Source organism: Trachinotus anak, unplaced genomic scaffold (assembly GCF_046630095.1).
Source record: "Trachinotus anak isolate AG129_WGS33_773 ecotype Australia unplaced genomic scaffold, CSIRO_AGI_Tana_v1 ptg000012l, whole genome shotgun sequence".
NCBI lineage: Eukaryota > Metazoa > Chordata > Actinopteri > Carangiformes > Carangidae > Trachinotus > Trachinotus anak.
The window spans coordinates 26,130,397-26,149,211 of record NW_027273863.1 but is presented as its reverse complement, the minus strand read 5'-3'; the positions used below and the strand labels follow the sequence as shown (position 1 = coordinate 26,149,211).

The 18,815-nt window shown below is 40.2% G+C and overlaps 1 protein-coding gene across 3 annotated transcripts; it reads right to left on the bottom strand.

Annotated features, from left to right (window-relative positions):
- Positions 1–63: 63 nt before the first annotated feature.
- Positions 64–17,950, bottom strand: LOC139629584 (HERV-H LTR-associating protein 1). 3 transcript variants are annotated; one of them, XM_071492301.1, is made up of 14 exons: positions 17,842–17,950; positions 16,765–16,821; positions 15,811–15,891; positions 13,575–13,658; positions 12,392–12,475; positions 12,198–12,281; positions 12,057–12,104; positions 11,117–11,197; positions 10,048–10,080; positions 9,865–9,954; positions 9,032–9,580; positions 4,226–4,394; positions 3,365–3,447; positions 64–460 (listed from the first exon to the last, which is right to left on the bottom strand). In XM_071492301.1, exons 1-14 carry the CDS (start codon positions 17,930–17,932, stop codon positions 417–419), a joined length of 1,578 nt encoding a protein of 525 aa, XP_071348402.1. In that variant the 5' UTR covers positions 17,933–17,950; the 3' UTR covers positions 64–416. The 3 variants fall into 3 exon arrangements, with proteins under 3 accessions (XP_071348402.1, XP_071348401.1, XP_071348400.1); XM_071492300.1 differs by having other exon boundaries at positions 65–460; positions 10,048–10,077; positions 12,048–12,104; XM_071492299.1 differs by having other exon boundaries at positions 67–460; positions 12,048–12,104.
- Positions 17,951–18,815: the final 865 nt, after the last annotated feature.

Here is an 18,815-nt window from a genome sequence, read left to right as displayed (position 1 = left end):
AAACAGATTTTTATTAAACTGACACAAGAAAAATCTAAAGTGGTTTCTCAAGAAAACACAATTTCTACAGTTTTTTTTCTCTTTCAGATTCCACACCGTTCTTTAAAGTCACCAGCTGATTTGAATGATTTTTATAAATAGTCCAGGACGACAGTGTTTGTATGAGTCTAAATCAAATCACAGTGTAGATTATGAAGATGAATGCCAGAATATTACAGATGTAATAAAAGTTTTTGTCTGAAAATTTTCAGTGTGAACAAAACCCATCCAGATTTGGGGGAAAAAAATCACCAGATTCTGATTCTGTTTCCACACCTCTGCCAGATGTTCCAGAGGTGTAATCTGCAGTACGCTGTGGTGTCAGTCACTTCCTGTGAGGATGAACGGCTCTTTGTGTCTCTTTGCTTCCTCTCTGGTCACAGTTTATTGCACATCTTTGTCAGGCACCTCTGTTTCAGATCTGGGGAGGGAGGGGGGAGGGCCTCTGTCAGTTGTGGGTTTAATGTGGCATCTTTGAAAGGAGAAGCTATTAAAATATAAAAATATATTACTAATAATTCTGTGCTGGACTGAAACAGCAGTAAGGTTTCAAAATACCATGATGCAGGACAATTTTCAGTGCAGACATGAACGCTGCTGCCAGTGTTTTAACAAAAACTTTAATGAGAGAACATATTGCTCCGTTCTACGCAGCCTACACTGGCTCCCTGTATCCTCTTGGTTTTAAAGCAGTGAATGGCCTTATCCCATCTACTATCACAGACTCACTGTCCTATGATCCTCCACCACTGTTCCCAGGATCGTCTGTGCGTGTATGAAAGGTGCTACATAAACGAAGTTCCTTCATTTACTTTTCCAGGTTGTCCAATGTGATGATTTGCTGTTTTATATCACTGTAAACATCCTGAGGTTTTGGACAAAAAGACATCATCTGTGGCTCGGAGGAACTGTGATTGGAATTTTCACAATTTTTATCTTATAGACGACGTGATTATATATATAAAAAAAATAGAAATAATCATTAGCAGGACATGTAAATATCAACTTTTTAAGTAAGTAAACATTAGGTTTTCAGCATGAGGATTTACTGTGTAAAATGTCAGGCCAGTCAGATCCAGGATGACTGTTTCAGTATCTGTTAGTTGTGTGTTTTGATGCTGATCTCGATGTAGATCTGCAACAGGAAACATTCTCTGTTATTAAAAGATTTGGACGATGGTGCAGCTTTTGAGGAGGTGTGTGATTTCTCTCTATCGTCTGGGGCAGGTTCGCTCAGTGTTACCACAATTTAAACCAAGCAAAGGAGAAGCAGATTTTAGTTTCTGAAGCTTCCTGAACACCTGAGGTCTGCTCGAACTGCTCATTTAAATCAGGGCTAAAAACATTTATTCTTAGCTTGTTTACTTTTTCCAAAGCTATTTTAATGTTTTAACGTCTTGTTTGAATATATTTTCCAGGTCTCTGTAAAACACTTGACTTGCCTTGTGTCTGAATGGTGCTATATAAAGAAACTTGCCTTGATGTCAATTTCAAATCAAACCCTACTAAAACACAGTCTAAAAATACACACTGAGGTCTAATGAGGGCCGGGAGGAGGACTGATACGGCGCTGTGTGAGTCCTCTCTCTGGCCTGACGCTGGATGATCGGCATGTCAGAAGCTGTGAGAGAGGAGTCTCTCTCTGCGACCTCTTGAGCCTATTAGCTCGGAGGATTCACAGAGGCTCCTGCAGAGCTGCTGCTCTAATGAGCTCTGATACCGGCTCCCAGCAACATGGCTGACACGTCCCTTCAATACAGGTGAAGGATGAAGCGTGCTCCCCAATTATTTCTGATTCACACACTCACAGCTCTGCGTTTCAAAAGCACCATTTCCAGACATCTTTCAAAGTCATTTTGGATATATTACGAACAACAAATGAACCCACGTGTTAAACATTGTTACCTGCATGTATCACCTGCTCCATAATTACCTCACCTCAGATTATGTTTTCTGCCCCTTTATTAGTCTGTTAGTTTGAAAAAACACACAAAATTAAGAGGTTACTTGTTTTTGGTGGTGATCCATATTCAACAGTGTGATTCCGTTTATAAAGCACAGAGCTCATGAACCATGATGTTCAGAGCCTTTTGTCTTGTTTTCTTTCTGGCTCCATTAAATTGAAGGAATAGTTTGACTCATTGGGAAATATTCGGATTCACTTTCTTGCTGTTAGATGAGAAGATTGATATCACTCTAAGCATGCAGTTAGTTTACAGGTAGATAGATTTTGTTACCTTTGGACAGAGCCAGGCTACCTGTTTGCCTTTGTCTCCAGTCTTTGTGCTAAGCCAATTGGCTGCTAGCAGTAGCCTCAGGCTACGTCCACACTAACATGTTTTCTTTTCAAAACAAAAACTATCTCCGTCCAGACGAAGCTTTTAGCCTTTGTCAGAAATATTCTCCGTCGACACTAACACACCTGACCACATGACTATTCACACACACTGAGCATGTGTGAGCCGGTGTAAACAGGAAGCAGATTGTCTACTCTGCAGTTGATAAGTTGCAGAAAATACTCTGAAGAAGGAACAGCAAAGACAGGTGTATCATTCAAATGCAGATTTAACTTAACTGCAGCTGCTAGCAAAGACAACTGTAATTCATTATCCATGTTGCTTTCACTGCTGGTAGACGAGGCTGATAAGAGCCAATCAGAGTCAAGGCAGGTGTCTGCATCATTGTTTCTGTCCATCCAGATGACAACACAACCCTGCAGTTTTCAGACTGAAACAGGTTCAGCAGCGTTTGAGCTCTAAACTCTGCAGGATTCATCAACAGATGAGTTTTAAAACTGAAATGCGTTCGTGTGGATGTGGAGCAATGTTGGGGACACATGCACAGTATATAACTGTGGTATCGATCAGGTCATACAACTCTGGGCAAGACAGCGGACAAGCTCCTGTACTCCTTTAACATCAACATCAGTGATGACATGTTGCTACTGTTGTTTTGTCCACCCTGTTTGTTTCTATGAGGGCAGGCTAAACAACAGCTGTGTGTAATTCAGCACAGTTCAACAGCTCCACAAACTGCAGCCTCTAAAATGATGGTGCAGTTTAAATCCACACCTCTGTGGGTGTATCTAATAAACTGGGGACTGCACTTTATACAGACATACTATCTGGCTCCTATCTGGTGTTTACAGTGGATTGTGTCTGAGGCTGAAGCCCATTGATCTCTGAAGTCTCAATAAAGCTTCACTTCAAGCACAAATGAAGAGACTCTGTGTAAAGCGGAGGCCGGCAGCTGATGAAGATTTGCTCTGACAGCGTTCACCTCGGCTGCTGTCAATCGATCGTACCTTCCTCCACAGGTCACTTACTTCTGGAGAAGGAGACTCTCCTGACCCGCCGACACACCTCAGACGTGTGCTTCTCGTACCAGAGGTGGCTGTCGTCACAGTACCTGGAGGACAAGGAGATTATGGTAAACAGCCAAGCTTCACATCAACATAACCCTGCGTCAACATCCACTCAACTGCAGCTGAGTCTGAAGTCTCATCAAAAAGTTAAAAGTTAAAGCTGGGAGCAGAAAAATGTCCACGTAAGTATAGTGTTATTAGTTACTGTCTGTCCTTTGGTCTTTGTTGCCTGGAGAACCTGAAACCTGAAACCTCGGGTTGTTACATGCACGTGCAGTTCAACTCTTTGAGTAATTTTGCAGAAAATTTGATGTTGATAACTTTTATGGTATTTCTGTTTTGGGTAATTGAAAATTGCAAGTGAGCACACAACAACAGCCTTCGTGCAGTCATCTGCTACCTCTGTCTCAAAGGAGGGGGCCCTCTTGCAGCCTGGGCCGCTGAATTCAAACATGGCTGAGAGCCAGGAAGAAGACCACCAGGTGACGTGCTTTTCCTTTAAGTAAGGTACAGTGCTGACATTTGCTATCCACCGCCACAGTTAGCAAGGTGTACCTCCTTAAATTTAATGGTATCTTGTTAATACTGCCAGAGGACTGTCTGCCTATCTCCAGCCCTCATTCCCAGCATGTGTAGATGTCTCTTCTGTTTTCTCTCTGAGCTGAGAGGATTACTTGGAATGACACAAATCATCTTCAGCACTCAGTTTTTCCCTCTCTCTCACTCAGATTGTCCAGTTTCCTGGCTCTCCGACATCATGTAATTAAAACCACACACAACCATCATCTAGATGTAGAACGTGTAATTTGCGGGTGTGAAAACCTTTTCATGCGTGTCTTGTGGCTGAATGGTCTGCAGAGGCACTGCGAGAAGAACTTGCAGAGCTCGAGGACGCAGGGCTGCAGCTTGTGAGCGCTGACCGTCGTCGTCCTCGTCGCCGTGCTGCTGGAGATCGACTCACCGGTCAGCTCCGGCCTCCTCCAAGGACAGCCTCTCAACAGACAGAGTGAGACGTCACGTTAGTCCAAACCAGCTCTGAGCAGCCTGTTCAAAACAGATCCACGTTCAGAGGCTGCTCAATTACTTTGTCCTGCCACACAAAACCAATATAAGTAAGTAATTAAAACGTTAATTATTTCACAGGTAAGTTTGCACAGAAAATAATAAAGCAAATACATCATAATTAACCTCTGAAAGCCCAGAGTGGTGATTTGGAGATTTAGTGTAAATCATCCTCCCATCCATCCTTCAGATTCTCTCGTATTCATGTTGCATAATGTCGTTTCACTACTTAAAGTCCCATTACAGGAATCACTGCTGCTGATGCATTCTAATCATAATTAATGCATTCCAGGTACATGGGCTCCTAATTACCATAAAAATCCATATTCAAATGTGAATTTCAATTAGATACTGCAGTTATTTGCTCATTTTGCAGTCATCATCATCATCATCATCATCATGGTATCCAGAAACCTTTTTACAGTCAAATGTAAAATCACCAAACATCCTCTGCTCCTCCTTGGTTTCATTCTTTCTCAGTCTAGGATTTATTAGTGACAGGAGGCTGCAGCATGATTACAAAAAGCCTCAGGTACATTTGATTTTATAACATTTCACAAGTGATAACACAAGACATATCGTGATTTTAATGCGTATAAACTGATTCACGTAAGACGTGTCAATCTGAATATTCAATTCAAATTTACACATGGAAATCTGGACATGTTTGATCTTAACTGAATTTTACTTGAATTTTTAAAAACACACAACTGTGTGTAATCGTGGGCTGTGACTGGAGAATTGCACTGTTCCAGCAAGACATAGAAAACGCATTTTGTAAACTGATTCTCATTAATCACAAGCATCAGTTGACGCCTATAAAACACACTGAACGTGGAACATGAACTCGTCAAATTAGCAGTAATAGCTAGGATGTGCAACTCAGGGGAACAAATGTGGAGCCATGCTGCTGGTAAAAAGGGCGGCAGAAATCTAAAAAAAACTCAAAGCTCAGTAAACCACCTTCCTGCCATCCCAGGATGTTTCTGACAGCTTCCACCAAGACGTCCAAATTGTAATTAGAAACTACAAAATTAGGATTTTCCTGATACTTCTCTGATTCATCCACCTTGGCTCTTGGGAAGGACAATTCAGCCCACATTTAATGGATGTAAGTTGTGTTACTTGTGTTGTCTGAAGGTGTGAAGACTTGGTTAGTCACAGTGGTTCTCTGAGCTAAATGCTAATGTCACCAAACTGCTTCAGTGTTCAATCTAGTGACGGACACAGTTCTACAGAAAGACACATCTGCCATATTCACTTTACATCCTATGCAGTTTCATCAACGTATATTTAACTTATGCTGTGTTTCACCTGGGATAACTCACCTTGAAAACCTGTGGCTGTTTCCATTTTTCACAAAAGTCAACACAAACGTAGCGAAGCCTTGACATGAAATGATCTGCAGCCGACACAGAGCCGACACAGAGCCGCCATTTGTGGCACAATAAAGCAAAGCTTCTCATCACTGGTGTGTGCAACAAACGTCAGGGTCCATCTATGAGACTGACACACACACACGCATGCACGCGCGCGCGCACACACACACACACACACACACACACACACAGTGCAGAGATGTGCAGCTGGGCAACAAACACTAATTTTAATGCACACTAATGACTAAGTGACAGATTGCACAGGACGGTCCAGCCCTTCTGTTTGTTGCTAGGCAGAACTCAGTGGGGGAGCAGCTGCTGTTTCTACAGTGTGATGTTACTGCCATCTAGTGGTTCTGCTGGGAAATGTGGGCCAACGGTTACATGTTCCACCTGCTGGATGAGGAAAGTGGAATAAAACAAATACTGTGTTTAGGATTTAGTGCTGAAGAAAAAGAAAGCACCTCTAGTGTCCTTTAAACATGAGAGTCATTAAAAAAAAATGTTAAAAAAGATACGTCCTCAACCAACATTGGGCTGGGATATCAAAAAACAAGTGAGGCACTTGTGGATGGTGGATAAAATCATCTTTAAAGCTCCACCCCGTCTAAAGGTAGATGTCCATGTGTTTGTGATCATAAAGCAGGTCTAGGTTCTATATTAATACTGTGAAAGTATCAAAGCCTCAGTCCACAGAGAAATGCACACAGCCTGTATTCAGAAACTGAACCTTAAAACCAGCCGTCAGGACTTCTGCAACTTTGTGACGTCACAACAATGCAGTCACCGCCCTCAGACAGAGAGAGGCTCAGATGCTCTCTTCTGATTGGCTGACTGACCTGTTGTCACTAGCGCTCCAGAGAGAAGCCCGAGAGAGGAGATGTAAAACTACACTGAGATATATTGACACATTTGCCTCCCTCAGGGTGTTTTTGTAAAATACTAGCCCACACACATATTATCACATTTAATCTTTTTATTTCTAATCAACTCAAGTGCCTGCAATTATGTGTTTTTGGATGATTGCCTATTTTTCATCCTTTTAAAGTATCAGTACTCCATCTCACCTTCTTGTAACAGCAACATGTGTCCATTAGGTTTTATTGTGTCCCACTGGCCTGAAGTGAGTTTAATTTTTGTACATGATTCTACATCTGTTCTACATATAGCAATTACTTAACAGCTTCAAATCAAATATTTTTTTCTATTTTAAAATTATCATTTCATCCAACACTTTTTTTATCTGCATTCTGAAAAAGAAGCAGAGTAATACATCCAATAAGAGGCAAAGGAAGTGTTACAAAAACATGATTCCTGGTCACATTTAAAACTGAGTCTTGAGGTTTTGTTGATGTTGCTGCCTTCGGTGCATGTTACATGTCCACATCCTTACATTATCCAAGAATTAATTTTTCCTCTTTGAGTGTGGACCACGCAGCTCGTTTAGTAGTTTGTTTTCTGCCTCAGTTTCTCTCCTCCCTCCCCACAGCTCACTGATCATGTAGCAGACAGATAAACAATGAATATTTGTCCTTAATTTGCTTTTAACCTTTGCAGCTTAAAACCATCAAAGCTTTCACATAAAGGGGGGGGCTGTGCCTGTGTTACCATGGTTACTATCTCAGCCTCTTGCAGGGCTTCCTCTCTCTCCTTCCCATGCTCTGACACACACTCATGTTGGTCTTTCTATAGCTGTGAGGACATTCGCTGACATAATGCATTCCCTAGACCCTTACTATAACCTTGATCAAAAATAAAAACCTAATGCCGACCTTCATTATAACCTGAACCTTAAAACCAAGTCTTAACCCTCAAACAGCCCCTTTGAAGGTCAATATCTCCTCAATGATGGTTACAAAAGAAAATTTGTCCACACAACCATACAATGACATGTACACACACACACATCTTTCCCTGGGCTAAAATTGAATCGGTAGCCATCGGCGTGTCCAGAAATAATGTGATTACAGTGGTTTCTGAGGGCAGGTCAGTCAGAGTCAAACTGTTCCTGCACAGCAGAGCAGAGAGCAGCCTCATGACTGCAGCCAAAAGGCTGTTCACAGTAACAGCTCCAATTATTTGTGATGAATATGGAAACGTGGCATTTTTATATCATCAGAGTCTGAGGTCATATATCAGCAGCATTAAAGGACCCTGTTTGTGTTTTCTTGACATGTGACTCCGACTTCAAAACCTCATAAGGAGGATTGTTGGATTTTTGTCCACACAAGGCGTCTGACAACAGAAAACCTGGTTCTTCATCTTGTCTCATCCAACAGACAGCATTGTTTCCCTCCAACCACTGACAACCATCTATCTCCAACCTCAGCCAGGTAGTTTTTAGTGCTTAACCTGACTCAAACCTTACCCATATAAAACACTATGGCAGTGCTTCCCAATCTGTGGGCCTGGGCCCACTGCTGGGCCATGAAGCTATTGCAAGTGGGCAGACAAATCATTTGCAAAACAGCACAATTTTTGATGAAAAGATTTAATTATAAGAAAATGTATCAATATTGAAAAGTGAAATAATATTTAAAAAACTTTTTAAAAAAAACGTTCATTGTTTTTTTTCCATCATTTTAAGGCCTGTAACTGTGATAAGCCAATGAGGGGAACTTTTATGTTGCCAGCAGCTGGACCACATCTTATACTTGTTTGCTGTCTCAGTCTGACTGTGTGCTACAAGATTACATTCATGGCAACAACTGGAGAATCAAAATGTATCGGTAGTTAGCAAAAGGAAGAACCGAGAGAGTCAGGAGGCAGATGGTGAATCAACATGTGATCTCTCCTCCGTCAAACAAACAAAAAAAAAGATCTTCCCCAGTTCAGTCCTGAATATTCCATCATTATCAGGGCTTTATTTGGCCTCTGTACTGTTACAGGGTCAGATGTGGATTAGTTAGGTAGATTTTCAACTGGGCCATGAGTTGGAAAAGGTTGGGAACCACTGTTATATGCTCTTGAGTATTATCTGTCGATTTAAAGCTTCAGAGTCAAGAGAAAAGGTGCTCGTGTGGACGATCAACATGGACTGATACCAGTTACATCGATGCCCTTTAGTATTTTGGGTGAACCAGCCCTTTAATTTGTGCTTCACTGTACTTGACTGGAGAATCTTACTGCCAGTTGACTCCATATACAAATAATGAGTATTGAACCTACTGATCTGAGAAATCTTTACCTGGTCTCTCTGTTTCCATAGACTTGCTGGGTGTTGTAGTTCTCCAGCTCTGAGGTCCTGTAGTCCTTCCAGCAACTGTCGCTCCTGCTGTAGGACGGGCAGGTGAGAGTCTTGTCAGAGGAGCAGTGGAAGTCGTGTGTTGTGTTGTTCTGGGCAGGTGTGAGGCTGCTGTCATCCGGGTCAGACTAATAACTGGGGAGAACGTTGTGGGTTTGGAGGACTCTGTGGTCAGTTGGGCTGTACTTCCGACAGTCGTTATGGACACAGTGGTGACTGGTGGGGTGGAGGTCGATTGCGTTGTGATTAGTTGCAGAACAGTTGTTGTTGTTTTTTCTGTAGCTTGTGACTGAGCTGTTGTCGTCGCTCCTTGTGTTGTCGCCGTTTGTGTAGTCACTCCTCGTGTCGCCCCTTCTGCTGTCGTCTCCAGTCTGCCCGCTGTAGACTGACCTGGTGGCGTGATGACTGTAGGTTGTCGAGCTGTTGCCAGCGGCTGAGCAGTGGTGATCTTTGCTGTTGGTGAAGCTGTTTCTTCCATAGTTGTTGGTGAAACTGACGAACCAAATGCAGACAAGAGGAAACAAACAGGTCAGATGAGGACAGTTCATTTCAGTTCATAGACTGAACTATTAACTGCATGCAGTATTAAGAGTATATCAATAAACACAATCTCTAAAATATACATTAATTTCCTGGTTACGCTTTATTTTACAGGTTTATAAATAATGTCTTAAGATTTTTCCAGAAAAACTCAACTGGAGGGAAAATTGGTATCTTACTGGCAGATTTAACAACATGAACCAAACATTCATCAGCACCCTCCTGCAGAGACTCACCATGTGCAGTCGAGTGGACTCTGCCGGTTAACACGGAGCTCATCCCAGATGGAGAGATGTGACTCAGATTCGTGGGCAGTTGGTGCCATTCTGAGGTTGGAAATAGATATTTGGAAACAAACTATGAATTAAACAGCTCTTTACTGTCTTATGGATGACAACAGATGCTCGTGACTGACTCACCAACAGGGAGACTGAAGGAGGAGATGTTACCTACTAGGAAAGGAAGAGGAAAAGTTCAGTAAATTTGCTTTATTCTGTGCATCTTCAAAATCAAAGAGCATAAATTGGTATGTTAATAAAAGAAAATGAGGCAAAATGTTATTAACCTCTCGCCACAAAAATTGCTTCTTCCCATCTGCTATCAGTCTTATCAACGAGGCTAGAGAGCCCCACTGTTGCTGATCCCCCTGATCCTCAATTGCACCAATCACCAGAAAAAATTCCTTGTATGTGAAAACATACTTGGCAATAAAACTGATTCTGATTCTGATTAAACATAAACCTGACAGAGACTTTTATACTAAACTGTAATAATAAAGTGCCTAACTGTTTGTCACCTGAGCTCCTGGCTTCGTGTGATGCTGATGCTTCCACCTGATGGTCTGGTCCTGTACTGTCAGTGAATGATGAAACCTAAGCATGTGGCACAGTTTCTTCTTTTACCTTTCAAAACCTTGAGTTTTTGCTGAAATCTCACCATGAAATTCCTTTAAATTCTGTTCCAGGTCTTCACTGAAACTATATGATGTTTCCACTGAGAGAAATATTAAAATCACATGTTTTTATGGTGGCACCACTCCATTGAATGGTGTCATTTTAAATGTCTAAATGCATCATTTTAGAATTTTTTCCCCTGAATGATGTGCAGACATAGATATTGTGATATGAGTCATGATTTCAGCTGGAGTGGTTATTTTTTAATTTCATTTTATTGAAAAAAAAAAAAAAAAATTAAAATGCTGATGGTGTGATTTTTGCTGGGTCTTGTCCCAAACAATCATGTTCCCCTACACCTTGAGAATAAGAACTGCAGGTCAGAGCGTCTCTGTAGCACCACAATGCTTCACTAATGGTCTGGTGTGCAGCCCTAGTTTTTAAATTAAGGGATTTATTTTTCTGCCAGAGGACAAAAAGGCCACTAACGTGTCAGGAATGAGAAGGTTTATGATGTTCGGTGTGTTACACAGAGACATATAACGAGCACAGAGGCTCTGAGCCAGTTTGTGCATCAGTGTGTGTTTAAACAAACCTCTGTGAGGCCCTTCGACGATGGTCTGGTTGAAGAGGGGAGTGATGGAGCCCACCTCCCACAGCTCCGGCATCTCTCTGCCTGGACAAAACACACGTGGCAACACGCTGTCACTTCATCTTCATCACCAACATCATCATCCTCAGCCCAACCCTCACCCCCTTGCTGGTTCCAGTTGCAATGTGACCCATATTTGTGGATTGAAGTCATTGAAAAAGAGAGAGAATATAAACTGAAAGTCAAAGCTGAGCAAATTTTAGTCAAGTGATTTTTTTTGTCAGGATTGTTCCTCGTTTGCTTTTGTAATACTCATTTCTACCACAAGAGGTGGAAGTGCAGCACTAAACCAGTCTGAACAGGACTAAATGCATTCTTGTTTTTTCCAGGTAATTCTTAATTTATCTGTTACTCTGAACACAAGGCGCAGGTATTGTGTGTTAACAAATTATGTAACATAACTGTCATGTCTTTCTTTTGGCTGTATTTTAATCTGCAAACTCTTTCTGCGACAGAAGCTGTAGGAAGTCAGGTGAGATAGTTTAAAGAGCTTCACAGCCTGGAGGTCATTGTCCAGGCAGGAGACTGGAGTTTTAATCCTCTTATATTTATTGTTTCATTTAAATTATTATTATTTATTTTTTCTTCCTTAATTTCATTTTCCATTTTTCCAGAAAAACCCTTAAAAAATTCACTTGCCTCTCAGGGCTTCCATGGAAAACAACACTTATTAACACAAAGCATCAGATAAAATAAATTAACAGGTAAAGATCAAAATACATAAAATTCCAGGATTTACACACAGGATCTGCTGTAAACTGTGATTCAAAACCACACTGAAAACAGAGCTAATGAAAGTGATGCTGATCATTAAACACACAGTAGATCTGGTTTTGGCAGAATCAGCAGAACGGATCCAGCGAGCTCGACTTACCCATCTTACCTGCCATCACACAGATGTAAATGCAGTCTGAGTTGTTCCTCTGACTCACTGACACACAGACAGAAAACGCACTGTCAGCATATCAACAGGACACAGCAGGAAATATATGATGAAGATATCTGACAATTCAGAGCTATGCACCTGATAATATGGAGGTAGATTTAAAGAGCTCGTGTAGGTAACTTGTTGAGTTTCCAATCACGTCTAACAGGATGGCTGTAAAATCTGATGAAAAATAAAGTAAGAGAGGTTGAAGAGTAAAACGTTTACAACATTTACAAGAGAAAACTAGTTTAAAATGCTGGAAATGAGACCAAATGTTTAGACGTTCCCACCAGTTAAATCGTTGGTCTCATTTGTGACACAGTAACAGAATCTTCTCCTGAACAAGTTGCTTTCAATACTTCTGATGCTGGAGACTGAAAAACACACATCATGTTACAGTCGGAGGTTAACAACAGTTCAGAGAGTCTGAACCTGCAACATGAAGCATCTGATGGAAAAACAGGCCTCAGAAAAAAGGTTTCAGACACGAACAAACAGCTTCTGTGCATCATGACCTGATCATGATACTGATTTTAAGGGTTTTAAAAGTGACACAGTATCACAGACATTAAGACTTTAAAGTTAAACTGACAGAGCCTGAGCTGAATTTAACAAATAAGCCACTCTGATGTTGTTTTCTAATTAAATCTCCTGTGAGTCTGAAAGTGTCTTCTAAACATCTAATTCAAGGACTTCTGAAGGACTTTTCAGGCCCAATTCCCTCAAATTCAAGGACCCAACAGGGCAACGATTGAGACACAGATCAAACTCTGAGAGTTTTTATAATGAAACTATGGTGCACACAGTCAACGATTAAAACAGAAGTGTGAACACTTCTCTTTTGTGATGGTAGATTGCGTGGTTGTATGTTTTTCTGTCTCTAACACACCACAGCAAAACAATACATTGTGTAAGCTGAGCAACAGGGACAGAGACTGACTGAACTTTCCATTTTATTCTATTTCTATTCTATTTGCACAAAATATATAAATTCAAGCACTTTCAATAAGGCCTTGATTTCTTTTTTTAAAAATAAATTCCACACTTTAAAGGATTTCAAGGACATGTGGGAAATCTATCTTATTCCTTTTATAACTGCTTTGATCTCAGTGATACAAAATGAGCTGCACCCATTGGTTGAATTTCTGGTAAATCAATGCAGCACATACAGACCTCTGATCACTCAGTGATTCCCTTCACTGACTCAATAAATTAGTTTTAAGGCTATTATTTTGAAACCCTTATTAAATTTCAGAAGCCTTGTCTCGAAAGCAGTTTTGCTCACTACAGGCAGCTACACACCCAAACCACGAGATGGCAGCACTGACAAACATATATCTATTATAGACTCATCTCACTAACAATATATTGAGTTCCACTACAAAGTATGTTTGTTAAGTGTTTCTACATTTTCATGTCTTGTCATTGAGCTGCTTCAGAGGAGGAGGAAGTTCACATGGAGTTAATACTTACTGTTGTAGACCAGCAGGGTGAGTTTATGGAGAGCCAGAGAGCTGTAGGATGTCACGCTGAGGAGGGAGAAGAGCTGGCGGGAGCCTGAGGGACCAGAGGGGTGAATACTTTAGTTTAGACTCTATCTGCAAAAACCTAAAACCTCAAAGACAGAGAGACCACCACCACTAAATATTATCACTGAATGTAAATCACCCAATCAGCGTAAATGACTGAAAACTCAGATGAACCAGGTTTTACCCACAAAATATACATAACAGTGAAACAGAAAGACAAAACCCAAATTATGCATATCAGTGCATAATTTATGGGTTTTTTCCTGCTCTTATTTTGATATTATTGTTAATATTTTACGTTACGTTATTTTCTTGTATGCTCATTTTTGTATTTTTATACTTTTTTATGATTTTTCAACATTACTTAGGTGGAGGCTTTAAACGAGCCCATTCAGTCTCCTGCACTGTTTGCTATTTGTTTTCTTTGACACTTATGTATTTTAAATTGTGCAAAATAAATAAGAAGGAAAAAAAAGTGTTTAATCTGCAACTTTTTAACCTCCAGCTGGGTTCCCACTCTTTCCTACAGATGTTTTCTGGGACAATTTCAGAGATGATTTAGCCCAGATAGAATCACACCATACACCAATATGTTATATGTGGAGGTTTGATTTAAAATAAGTGATATGTCTATATGGGTCTATATGTATCCATGAAATCATCTCTTGGATGCTTAATTTATGATGAAATTAGGACAAATTGATCACAAGAACTTGCTTGTCAATATATAAAATTATTTCAATTTCTAACAGGTTTCATATAAAATGTTTTCATATATGCACATATAACAGCATGTGTCATGTATAGAAATTCAATACATGTACATATATTACACGGTACAACAGAGGAACATCTTATATCACGGTTTTTACCTGAACTACGCACCGGGTTTAAAGTGATGCTAACAGAGATGCTAGCAAAGTGAAAAGTGCCGTTAGCGAGTATTTAGCCGGAGTTTCACTAACATAACTCTAACTCCTGTTCATCGTGTTGCTTCACATTTATTATTATCAGCTCCCAGTAATGAACCAACACACATCTGAAACCTTTGCTCAGTTTGAATCGCAAACCTTAAACCTTTGGCTACAGGCAAAACAAGCTAGCTAGCACCTGAACCAAACATGCTAACCCATTATTCAACAGTTTAAAACAAGTTCATCTATAAACCTGATATTTTAAAAGAACTACCACAGTTAGCAGCTAACGGTGACTTACGTTAATTCAAAGTTAACTAATGTAACTTATATTTTTCAGAGTTTAAATCATCCAACCTGCGGCAAGTGATGCGACTGTGTGGTGCGTTCACGGCACTGCCAACAAAACCGACAGCAGCCTATCCATGAAAGTAGGCTACCATTAGAACATGACCCTGAACATCACTTTCCACGAAAATGAAAGAATGTTGAAAAAATCTTCCAGGACATTTTACTTTTTCTTTCATTTTCCATGTGTGTGTAAAAAAACTCAACCTCTGAAGTCTGTTTTACTTTCATGAAAACTGAATTTGACTTTACATCACGGATACAGTAGCCTATAGCTTGACCTGCAGAACATGTAAATATGTCATATACAAAACTGAAAATTATCAAATGTTCACTTTTCAAACTGATTTGTCATTTAATTTCCTCGAAATGTCACAAACGTGGTTTTTAAAGGTCAGTTCACCCAAATCTCCAAAAACAGCACTTTACCTCCAGCGTTATCAAGCAATGCAGATGTTTTATATTGTGAAGCTTTGCAGAGAGTCCTGATGGTTGAACAGAGCAATAAATATCTTCACAGAAACAATATGACAATCAACTCAACACTGTTAATATGCCTTAGGGTTATCAGGAGCAACAGGGACACTGTTTGTGGATGTTTTTTTGTCTTTTTTGCAGTAAATAACTTTCACCTGCATTGTCTTAACGCGGAGTTTAACAGATTTAGAGACGAATATGTAAAAACCTCAGCCAATAAAACCAAAGCTCTCTGCAGGTGTGATCAGATACCACAGGCTCATTTAGAGATTTGAGTGAACTGGTCCTTTAAAGGTGTTTTTTTGCAGCTCTGCCTGCAGTTTGACCTCTGCAGGAAGAAAAACACAGGAACAGACTGAAGCTGTGGCTTAATCATGACACACATGAAAGATTTACAGCTCAGAATTGATCCTCCACTTGAATGATATTATGACAACGTACCCGATTGGCTTGAATTTATTAAAGCATTGACCAGGGGAGTGAGGTCGATGGCAGCTGGATCAATGAGCTCCGCTGGGATTTCTGGGAAATAAAAGCAGACAGTAAAGTCAATGGGGGCTTATTCTGCTTTTAATCTCTATTATGGAATTAGCAGCTTCAGCAAAATGTGGCTGTGTAATTGCAAGATGTAGTAAAATGATGGAAAAGTGACAGTTACCCAGAGGCATTACCCCCACAGTGGTGGTTATCTGAATGACATGAGGTCAGTGTAAGGGTTAGTATCATATGTTGAGCCATTAGTGGCATTTTATTAATTATAGATATTGTTCACTTCAGATGTGCTGGAAGTTTCTGTGTGTCTTTATTCTTATGATCATCTTATGATTTCTTTCTTCCACCAAGGATGTTTGGTTTCCAGTCACATTTGGTTCTTAGACTGTGGCTTCAGGAACAAATTCATATTGAGTTTTGAGTATCTGCTATTTTATATTTTATTCCACTCTCCTGGGATCAGAAAAAGAAAAATCTGCCAATTTTAATCCACAATTATTTGTCATTCTGTGGTTTTTGATGCAGACAAGAATGAAAGTCGACATTAAAAACTGTCACCTCTTCAAAAACAAAATCCTTCAGCACCTCTGATGTCATCAGTAATATGCGACGTCAAAGTTAAGTCCCTGATAAAATGAGATTTATTACTAACTCATGCCATTAATAATATAAAAAGAATGAGTTAAAAACACAGAGAGAGAGACAGTGACCTCAACAACAAGCTCGAGTCCAGGTCTGAATAATTGGGCTTTTAAAAAGGACGAGTGTTTCCTGTGTGTCACTGTCACTTGTTCATGCTCAGTTCTCTGGACAGTGATATGTTGAATAAAGACGAGTTTGTGTGTGGATCGTTGTTGGACTGACATCAGCATGTGAAGCCTAAAATAAGATGACATTCATCACCTGTGGCGTCCAGGATGTCTCTTCTGTGCCTGTCCTCCTCCTGCCTGTGTCTTAATGCTGCGGGAGATGAAAAGGAAATTACATTTAAAGAGTAAAGTTATGCTTATTTATTTATTCTACGTTATTATTTGGATTGTTTTTTGGTAAATTTTTATTATGATCCTGGTGAAATAAAGAAAAACTGTGAGTGAAATTAAAAACCAGGATCTCCAACACTGAACCGTCCCTCAACTTATGAAGCTGCAGCCTTCACAACTTTACCTGTGACTTGAACACAACTTAAACAGATCTTTTTTAGACTCCAGAACACTATAGTGAAACCTAGTGCAACAGTCCTGTACTCAATTTCAACTGTATAACAATAATAATAATAATAATAATAATAATAAGAACTTTATTTATATGGCAAATTGCTTTACATGGGAAAACTAAAATTGAAAGAAATGTACACAATAAAAAAGGATCCATGCTATTAAAAAAACTGAACAAAATGTATTGAATTAGGAGATAAAAATAAAATGATATATAAAATGTTATATATACAAAAAAAAAATTAAGAACAGTAACATAAAACAAAGAGGAACATCTGACAAAACACTTGTTCGAAGAAGAGATTTGATTCTGCAGCCTCAGATCTTCAGGCAGGATCCCGACAGCAAACCTTCGGTCCTGAGCTCTGGTCGTAGGAGGCGGGTCAGAGGAGCTCCGCCCGAGGACCTGAGGCTCTGGCTCGTGGGGCTGCAGCAATTCAGCAACATTAACCAGGAGCCATGATGTGCTTCACTATGATCAGTAAAATCTTACAGCTGACTGGACGCCAGCGACGAGGCCAGAGCAGACGTGAGCAGCAGTGTTTTGTGCTGAAGGTGGGAAATAGATTTCTGCCTGAGTGAAATGTTATAATGAAGACGTGACAGGTGTGACCGTCTCAAGATCAGCATGAGAAAGGAACTCTGTGGTTTGACTGTCAAAATAAAGGTCACCGTTTCCTAAACCAAAGGCTCCACCACCATTTCCAAAACAACAACTTTTTATGAGGTCGGGACTAAACTGAGATCAGGACATGTTCAGACCTACCGTGGCTGAAGAGGATGAGCAGTAAAATCGTAGATACACAGATGATACAGCAGAGACGTGGATGACGTGTGGCTCTCTGTAAGCCTGCCATGGTCCTGCTGTCGTCCTGCTGCAGACACAAACAAGCTGGATCAACTTTTCTCCTGCTCCAGCCTCTCGATGTGCAGGTGTCTCAGGTCTGAGCCCTGGTCAAATGGTTTCGAAAGGGTTTTGAGTTTTGTGAATCCATGTGTGAAAAACATCCTGTGGTCCCTGCACAGTGATGTCCTCAGGATGCACCCACCTCTCTGATCAGTGGACCCTGTGCTGCCTGGTGCATTCACAACACTGCTGCAAACCATTCCTCAAAAGAAATACTTAAAGTACTTTTATCAGTCACACTATTGACCTGTATTTTAAAATAACTACACTGAGATGCTGATTTTCCAAAAGGTGTCAGGAAGGATTTTTTTTTTTTGCATTCAAAAACTTTAAACCTTTAAATTACTACACTAAACATTTTCTAATTTCCCCTGCTCTGTCTTCTTGACCTCAGTAAAAAAACCTTTTCATCCATTCAACTATTAGCAGCAACAGCTTATCAGCATTTCAGTAGGAAAACTAACTCATCCAATAAAACAGATTTTTGAAAAGGGAAGTCGATAACACGGCAACTCATGATGTATGTCCACACAGAGCACAGAGACAGATTAAATGGTTTATTATTAATCACAGAAAGTGTACTAATTCAAGGGCCCAAATTATGCAGTAAAATAGGTGAATGAAGCAAAACTTCATTCAGAAGCTGTGATTAAACTCATGAGTTTGCAATGAAGTGCCTGAGTTTAAAGTCTGATGCTGGGCTGTCGATTGAGTCCATTCTTTTCACCTGCTCTTTAGTCCAAGGCTAAAATGCTAAATAAGTATTTTCACACCCTCTAAACCCACTGAGAAAAAAGCAGCAAACGCAGCTCACCTGCTCCTCGAAACCTCCT